The sequence below is a fragment of the Aplidium turbinatum genome, chromosome 3 (genome assembly GCF_918807975.1).
Source record: "Aplidium turbinatum chromosome 3, kaAplTurb1.1, whole genome shotgun sequence".
Lineage (NCBI taxonomy): Eukaryota > Metazoa > Chordata > Ascidiacea > Aplousobranchia > Polyclinidae > Aplidium > Aplidium turbinatum.
This window is the reverse complement of record NC_137474.1, coordinates 24598149-24607124: the sequence shown is the minus strand read 5'-3', so window position 1 is coordinate 24607124 and position 8976 is coordinate 24598149. Positions and strand designations below refer to the sequence as shown.

Sequence of the window (8976 nt, the reverse complement as noted above, 5' to 3'; positions counted from 1 at the left end):
TAAATTTTGTTTCAGAATCTGATGCGGAATGCATTGATAGTAATCAAAAAACTAGTCACAGGGAACCGTCATCTTGTACAAGCCAGACTATCGGTACAACAAAACAACACAATGCACCAGTAGAGTTATGGGAAGATGACATACCAGTTGAAGATTGTGTTAATGACAATAGTTTTGTTGATACAGAAAAAGAGCCTAATCGTTGGAATGAACTTGCACAGTGGGCAACGAAGTTTAATATATCCTTATCTGCGTTGTCTTCATTAATTTTGATACTTAAATGCTACACGTGTGGATCAGATCTTCCGAAAGACCCTAGAACATTATTGAAAACTCCAACAAAGTTTTCGGTTCAGACTTTCCCCCATGGTCAATATTATTACAATGGTATAAAAAATGGAATCATCTCTCAGATTTGTGATACACTGCCAGTGAATCCTGTTTTAAATTTACATGTCAACATAGATGGATTACCATTGTTCAAAAGTAATAATACGCAGCTGTGGCCTATTCTAGGTATGGTTAAAGAGTTTCAAGAATTAGGACCATTTGTGATTTCTCTGTATGCAGGTTCATGTAAGCCCCCATTAGAAGAGTATCTTCAGCCGTTTATTGATGAAATGGCATTCATCACTAGCCATGGATTTACTTTTAACAAAAAGCAATATAAAATTGTTTTTGATGCCATAATATGTGATGCACCAGCACGTGCTTTTGTTAAAGGCGTTAAAGGTCATTCTGGCTATTTCTCATGTGAAAGGTGTGTTCAACAAGGTGAATGGGATGGTAAACTATATTTTTCGAATGAAAAAGCTATGTTAAGAACCGATGAGTCATTTAAAGCAATGGTAAATAAAGAGCATCATGTGAAAGTATCACCACTCTCGAAGTTAAACATTGGATTGGTCAGTAGTTGTGTGCTAGATTACATGCATCTTGTATGTCTTGGTGTTACGAGAAAAATGATATTTATTTGGTTGGGTATTAATGGAAAGACAAACATCAAGATACCATGTTCAACTGCTCATTCAATATCGGCCAACTTGTTATCTTTTTCAAATCACATGCCCAGAAACTTTGCTAGAAAACCAAGGTCTTTAGATGAAATCAGAATGTGGAAAGCAACAGAACTAAGACAATTTTTACTTTACACTGGACCTGTAATATTGCATGGTAAGCTAAAGCCATGTGTTTACAGAAACTTTTTGTTACTTTCTATGTGCATGAGAATTCTACTAACCTCTGATACATTTGGTATAAGTTATGATTATGTCGAACAACTTTTGCAAGCATTTGTAATGAATTTTTCTCAAATTTATGGCAAAAAAGCTGTATCTTACAATGTCCATAGTGTGCTACACATAACAGATGATGCTCGAAAGTTTGGTTCGTTGAATGGCATTTCGTGTTTTCCCTATGAAAATTTTCTTGGTAATTTAAAAAAGTTAGTTCGAAAACCTCAAAATGTTGTTTCACAAATTGTTCGTCGTTTAGAGGAATTGACACAGAGTGGCAATTTAAATACTAATTTGCAAAAAAATTCAAATTCTCCATGTCACAAATTTCAGCATTACAATGGGCCTGTTCTAGCTGGTTTTGAAACCTGTCAGCAATATAAGCAAGTTATTTCATCATATTTTTTATCTACAGATGTTGGTGATAATTGTGTTTGGGTAGGTGATTCTCCATGCATTGTGAAAAATATTTATTTAGTTTCAGGTTCAACTCAATTAGTGTTGGCAAGGTTTGAAAAAATTGAAAGCTTTTCCTATTATCCCTTTGACTTAAAAACGCTTGATGTTTATAAAGTTACAGGCTTATCCAATGACTTTTTTGTTAAGTCTGTCGGAGAAGTAAAATGCAAATGTGTTTTATTACCTTATGCTGCAGAATGCAATACTTTTGTTACAATGCCGCTGTTGCATGAATGTTAAAAGAAAGCACATAACTATTTCTAACAAGTATGATATGATATTGAATTAAATTTTTTTAATGAAACAAGAGTTACTTGTAAGCACAATATCTTCGTGAATGCCATATTTGCAATCTTGTGTTTTCATTTTATTGAGTAGAACTAGGGTTATCAACCTTTTTTGCATGCTGGCCACTTTGGCACTAAGACTATCAAGTTTGCAAGTTGCAAAACATCTAAGAAGCATGCGATCTGGACTGCAATGCTAAATTTTCATAAATAATACAACATAAAAAGTACTACTGTAGTGTATAAACAAACCAGCATGGTAATGCTGATATATTGCTCAAGTAGATTATTCTTTTTTTTCTTTTATCCTGGTCTTAATCTGTTGCTGTGCAAAAGGCTAAAAGTTTGATATTGCAAGATCTGCTTGTGTGTTTAAAAATTCACACACTGATACCAATTTTGTAAAATATGTAATTTCTTTCTGCTAACCATCGTTTTGTCATTTTGGATATTTTTTAGGTTCAATCTATTTTTATTAAGGAGATTTTATTGTGTTGCTTGTGGCTTAATATGACCAATGTGTATTCTGTTGTGGAGTTCATTGATTCTAAACAGCTTGCTGTTGTGCCAGTTGGGTGGTTAAATTCTGAAGAGGATGAATGCTACTGGCCACCTTCTGGTTCAAATGAATACAGACGCATTACCATTCTTGTAAAAAAACTTGCTGATGCTCAAGGTGATTGGGATACTTTTAAAGTACGGATATTGGGAAAAGCTAGTAAGTATTTTGATGTGGAAAATGTGTTAACTCGAATGTATAATTATGATGTAATTATAATAGGCTATAATGCACTCACTTTGTTATTAGGTACCGGTAGTAATCTATTTTGGTTGTCAACCTTCATTATGCCTGGTCCGAAGTGGTTTTGTTCACACCGTATTTGTGTGTCCGACTTGGTAGCATCACTCAGTTCTATAGATAATGTCAATAACGACTTATGTAGTACTTCTTGTGGTCTTGTATGATATTTTATTCTAATTTTTCAACATTGCGGATACAATAACTGTCCTAGGCTATGTGAAATTTGCTGATGCTAAAATGACTAACTACCCTGACCTCAATAGGACAATTTTTTAATTGATAAGATTAGAATAACTTTAATGTATTTTTTTTTTAAATTTGAAAATAATTGCATGTACATATACAATATTTTGTTGAAATATTTTTGTACAATGCTATATTTTAACTCATCCGCAAAGCCAATAATGTATTGTTTGGGTTAGAATCTTATCAACGAGCTGTGGAGAAGCTTAATTTGGCTGAAGACACGTCTGATATAAATACTAATTATGAAACGGAGTCACACTCATCTAGGAAAAGGTATGTGTATAATTCATGTGTGTATAATATGTAGTGCATATACTTTGCAGCATAAGGCTTCAGCAACTATTCCCACCCAATTTATTACACCTTGAGTAGGGGTGAGCAGTGTTTTCAACAACTAGCTTATTCTGGTAGTCGAACCAGAATTGTATGATTGTAACACGAGTGCCTTATCCGCTACACCATTCAATGCTTTTGCAGGGTAGTTAATTATAATGTTTTGCAAAATTTATACAACATCCAACACTGAGATGATAAGCTTTGAATACTAATACTGTGAAAACCCATTACAATATGTATTGTTAATGTTTGGTTTCTGTTTAATAATGTAGAAGCTCTTGTACCAATGTCATCAAGAGCCGTTATAATCGCATTACATACATATTCATAAATACTCCAAGACTATATTGTATATATAGACGTGTTGTTTTTTTCAGGAAAGTAAAGCGAAAAAGGTGGGTCAGTAGCAGCTCTAGCGATTGTGATGGAAGGATAAAGGAAGTCCCTTTGCCACCATTAGCTACTTGCAGCACGCCTAAGCCTGGCTGTTCTGCAAGTATTGGATCAATTTTTGTTGACAGTACCGATAGTACTGTTGAGCCTGATGCCTCTAAAACAACCAGTAGGCCTACAACTTTGGATTTTCCTATGGAGCCCTATGAAGAAGAAGCAATAGGTGATACTTCATTATTTTTATAGAATAGATGTATTAAGTATATTTTTTAGGTTATCAAAGTAGTTGCGAAATGCACATCATCCTGTGAACTCAATTAAATTGACAACGTTAAGTTTAATGCTAATGTATGTAGTGCCTGTAGCTTAGTTAGACACATTGAAATTGCAAAGCATTTCACAAATAATCGTTGGATTGTGAACATGTGTTTATATTGTTCAATGTTTGGTACTCCTTTAAATAAAGCAAATATTACATCGACATTTTGGTTAAACTGAAATTTGAGTTTAACATTGCCATTAATGGCAAGATTAATTACAAAAATCCACTCCCTTAAATAATGTTTTTTAACGATGTTTAGCGAAAACAAATATATAGATATTTTTTACTCCTTTTTTTTAGAGCGTCCTCAAACAGTATTGGTCGAGAGAGTGGCAATGGAGAGACTGATCAAAAAAGTTTGTGAGATAGACCAGAATGTAAAGGTGCTGTCATCATTGGTTCGTGCCAACATGAGGAGTGCATCCTCTGCTGAAAAACTGCCGCATGACCTCAATTTGCCGCTATCGTGTTTGAATGACTTGGATCAATTAGAAGAAAAATTGCGCACTGCAGTTGATCTTCAGCAAATACTTGTGAGTTTTTGTTTTTTTGCAATGTAAAAATATAGGAAAAACGGAGTGAAACTTTTCACCAGGCATTTGATAATTAAAGTAACTTGCATTCTTCTGGTGACTATGGGCTACTAGGTTACCTCCTGATGTTAAAGATGATACCTAGCTTTTTATTACCGACGTTTCGTCAGTCAGCATGACTGAGCCCCTTGATAAAGTCAGTCGTGTTGACTGACGAAACGTCGGTAATAAAAAGCTAGGTATCATCTTTAGCATCAGGAGGTAACCTAGTAGCCCATTGCCCATATTGCATCATACTTTTATTTGCATTTAACATAAACACATGTTACAAAGCGACGTAGCGCTATTCTAGAATTGCAAGCCATACTTTATATTATGTAAGTGTACAGTGAACAATACATTTTCTAATCATCATGTCTTGCAGGGCAATGTACTTCGAGACATTGGGGGACGCACTCTGGACGAGTTTGTGAGAAGGACAATGAGTTTTTTGCTTAAAAATGATGTCGCCCTTCTGTTGAATGTGTTCGGTAGGAACGGGAAACGGTCATTTAGCGAAACTGTGCTAATGGATATTCTCTATGGTATGTTATGACTCATATCAAACATTCAATAATTGCAAGGCAGTATAATTTCTTGGTAACTAATTTAGACTTAATAGTAATCTGTGTGATTCATATCAATCATACTTAATGTATTATTTATTCTTGCCCCTAATGTTTGAAAATTCCAGCCAGCCATATAGCGGCGCAACCATAATTTCTAACTCATTAATGTGGAATGCAGGACCAAAATTCGGTGCCATTTTTCAAAGGACTTAGGTATAACCAGACAGGTTATTGAACATATGCTTACCAATTAAAATATCTTGTCCTTTAAGCCGTCATCGTTAAAATTACACCACTGATATTCGAAGATTTTTACATGCAGTATTTGTGACTAAGAAAAGTTCTAATTTTTGAATTGCTGCTCCAAAATTGCGTTGGCCAAGTTTTTAGCACCAAGAAAGGCTTCAATGGATTATTCTGCAATTTTAGTTTAGTCACATTTTAATATTTCAGTATACCTGAAGATAAAGCTTTTGTAGTGAGTTTGCTTTGTTGAACCATAGAGAAATAAAACATAGTAACTTTATCGGGTTTAGCATACTTTATTTCACACAAAATATAACATAATTAAATAAAATAAACTCAAACGTTTTCGACACGTACGTCTGTCCTCATCAGGAATTAAATCTGCAATACATAAAATGAAAAATCGTAAGATAAATTTGACTATGCACTGTAACTGTAACGACACTCTGGACTGAAAGCACAAATTTGTTCAGTTTGTGCTTTCAGTCCAGAGTGTCGTTACAGTTACAGTGCATAGTCAAATTTATCTTACGATTTTTCATTTTATGTATTGCAGATTTAATTCCTGATGAGGACACACGTACGTGTCGAAAACGTTTGAGTTTATTTTATTTAATTATGTTATATTTTGTGTGAAATAAAGTATGCTAAACCTGATAAAGTTACTATGTTTTATTTCTCTATACCTGAAGAGTTACATACACTTTTTGAGTAGCTTGTACTTTTAATAGTCTACAATACTTCTCTCAATCTTGGCCATGTAACTTTGCATGCCTTTTAAGTCTTAATTACAATTGAAACCACTGTTGAATAGCTTATGATTTTACTTAATTGCAGGAGCTTTAAAAATGAATGCACAGACAAGCTCATCCACTAGGAAGGCATTGGAATTGTCTCTCGGCAAATGGTTTGTGAATGCCAGAGACAGAGACGGAAATCGCAAAAAAAGACAGAAAAATTAGAAGTCAAAAAAAGACAGAAATAAAACTTTGTGAATTATTTGTTTCTGTGTTCATTCTATGTGTAAACATTACAACCTTTAATTCGCAATTAAAAGAAGATATTTAAAGGTGTTTAAAATTCTCTTGTTTCAACAACAACTTAGGTCAAGACAGTTGTGCTAACGTCGTAGACTTGTCACTGTGTGATTCCCTGAGAGCTTTCTTTTTTCTTCCATTGTTTCAACGTCCTCAAACGTTTGGCTACGAAATGCAAAAACGTCTACTTTTCCTACTAGTGTAAAGCATGCCACAGGTCATGTGGCTACTGGGCTGGCCCATACGTAGACCTCTGGGTCTGGGCTGCCCATATGCAGACCACTGGGCTGCCCATATGCAGACCACTGGGCTGCCCAGTTGGGTAGGAGTTGGAGCCCGCGGACAAATTAAACTGGGACCCAGTTGGGCAGCCCGGTTGGGGCCCAAGTTACTGCCCATTTGTTACCCAGATGGGCCCCAGTTGTCATTGCTGGCTGGGATTGAGTTGAAAGATGGTCGATTTGAGATACCTGTACCGTTGAAGGAAGATATTGATTTACCGGTACCTAACAATTTTGTGTTGGCGTTAGATAGAGCTGCTGCTTTAAGGAAGAAGGCTTTAAAACAACCTGAACTTCGTAATTTCCTTACTGACACCATGAAAGATCTTAAATCTAACGGCTATATTGAGCGTGCTGGTGAAGCAGAAAATGTAAAGGGATTTGAGTGGTATTTACCATACTTTGTGACGTCACAATTAAAAAAAGCGCATTGTTTACGATGGCAAGTCTGAATTTCGAGGAACTTGTGTTAATGATGTAATGTTTTCGGGTCCTGACTTGTTAAACCCTCTGGTAGATGTCTTGGCTAGATTTCGGCTTGGTAGATTTGGTTTCGTGGCCGATATGACCAAGTACTTTTTTCACATTTTGACACTTCAATACGTAAGCCCAATTTTATTGAACTGCTTACGTACCGTACACGAGCAGTGCCGTTCGGATCGTGAACGAACGCCCTTTGAGTGACGACCCTAGGGATTTTACTGTCATCACTCCTGCCTCACTTTGACCCCATCCTTAGACCCATACTGTGCTGTTGGGCAATCACATGATCGTGACCAATTAAGAAGGGATTATCGGTTCAATTTATCACTTTCTCAGCAGTTTTGGAGCAAATGGATAGATTTTTACTTGCCAGGGCTTCAGGGCAGAAAAAAGTGGTTAAAAATGGCCGAGAATTTGAAGTCTGGTCAACTTGTAGTGGTGAGTTCTCTCCAAGACATTGGTAAACGTGGGAAGTATCAACTTGAGAGGGTGCATGAGGTAGTTCCACAAATTAGGAAAGGGAAGCCTGTGGTTCGTAGAGCTAAAGTTGCCGTCTGCAACTATGATGAGAGTACGGGGAAAGTGAAAGTAGACTACGTGTTGAGGGATATCTCGTGCCTCGCCCCCGTAAAGAACACTTAAGTGTTAGGGTTTGAGCCTGGTTCTGTCTGCGGTGGCCGACCCATGTCTGAGCCCAGAACAGTCGGTTATTATCGCAACAATTGTATATAGCGTCATTTTAGCGTGTAGCCTATTTATGGTACCAATTTCATGTATCGTCGGGTATTATTCTTATTGCTGTTTATTCTTTGCATGCCCTTTGTATTTGCGTATTAACTTAAACGTGAGTGATTCAAATAATTTGTGTACCGGTATCGTGTGTTTTTATTCATTGGCTTACAATTGTCCTTAAATTCTTTTTTAGTTATGCCATGTTAGACTGTCATAACTAGGGTACCCTATGTTACGGACAATTTTCATATCAAACGTCATATAAAACCGTTCAGGTCTACTGAATCTTAGCGTATTACGTAATGGGTTAGCAGTACGTTATTGGGCTCGCAGTCGAGAGCCTGCATGTTCGACTCCAGCCACCCGCACTTGCTGTTGTTTCTCTGGGCAAGAAACTTTACGATAATTGCCTCTACCCAGTGATCGATTTCGAGTAATGGGTAGTACCAAATTTAAGTCATAAGTAGAGTAGACAACCGGAAACTGACATTGCCGTCGGCTGCAGCGTGGGTCAGGTAGACGTCGGAAGGCGTACACCGATGCATAGCACTCAAGTCCGCTTTCCCGCAATGCAGGATAAAGATAAACAAACAAACAAAAAAACAAAATGGGATATTTCTAAAAAATGAGCAGATTGCAGAATCGTTGCAAGACCTGTAAAACATTGCAGCTGCAGCATAACATTACATCATCGTTAAATCTTTAATTACTTGAACAGGTGTAAGCCAAACTTGAACAGGTGCTTGAATAACTTATCATTGCTTATCATTATTACGTCACAGTAACTGCTTACGTGCGTTTGAAATATCGTAATTTATTCTCGTCATTTTAAAATTGTTGCTTGAAGAAGTTGGTCGCATAAAATTTAACTGTTTTGCTTAGTGCTTGCCAGCTGGACAAAATTTCCGTCTTTTATCCAAGTAATTTGCATTGTAGTGACAAGTTTAGTGGTGTATCGCGTTTCACCCAATTTTGA

The 8976-nt window shown here is 36.4% G+C and overlaps 2 protein-coding genes across 2 annotated transcripts; both read left to right on the top strand.

Annotated features, from left to right (window-relative positions):
* Nucleotides 1–2471: 2471 nt before the first annotated feature.
* Nucleotides 2472–3910, top strand: LOC145766644 (uncharacterized). Its single transcript, XM_082578358.1, has 4 exons — nucleotides 2472–2699; nucleotides 3206–3302; nucleotides 3743–3861; nucleotides 3906–3910. The coding sequence occupies exons 1-4, from the start codon at nucleotides 2492–2494 to the stop codon at nucleotides 3908–3910; spliced, it is 429 nt and encodes a 142-aa protein (XP_082434484.1). The 5' UTR covers nucleotides 2472–2491.
* Nucleotides 3911–3951: 41 nt separating this feature from the next.
* On the top strand, nucleotides 3952–6692 carry LOC145765928 (uncharacterized). Its single transcript, XM_082577589.1, has 4 exons — nucleotides 3952–3981; nucleotides 4381–4613; nucleotides 5038–5197; nucleotides 6305–6692. The coding sequence occupies exons 1-4, from the start codon at nucleotides 3954–3956 to the stop codon at nucleotides 6427–6429; spliced, it is 546 nt and encodes a 181-aa protein (XP_082433715.1). The 5' UTR covers nucleotides 3952–3953; the 3' UTR covers nucleotides 6430–6692.
* The last annotated feature ends 2284 nt before the right edge of the window (nucleotides 6693–8976 follow it).

Coding starts and splice junctions, on each gene's coding strand:
- LOC145765928 (XM_082577589.1), top strand. CDS start 3,954: ATGGAGCCCTATGAAGAAGAAGCAATAG. Junction 3,982..4,380: donor CTATGAAGAAGAAGCAATAG/GTGATACTTCAT, acceptor CCTTTTTTTTAG/AGCGTCCTCAAACAGTATTG. Junction 5,198..6,304: donor GCTAATGGATATTCTCTATG/GTATGTTATGAC, acceptor ACTTAATTGCAG/GAGCTTTAAAAATGAATGCA.
- LOC145766644 (XM_082578358.1), top strand. CDS start 2,492: ATGACCAATGTGTATTCTGTTGTGGAGTTCATTGATTCTAAACAGCTT. Junction 2,700..3,205: donor ACGGATATTGGGAAAAGCTA/GTAAGTATTTTG, acceptor TGTTTGGGTTAG/AATCTTATCAACGAGCTGTG. Junction 3,303..3,742: donor TCACACTCATCTAGGAAAAG/GTATGTGTATAA, acceptor TGTTTTTTTCAG/GAAAGTAAAGCGAAAAAGGT.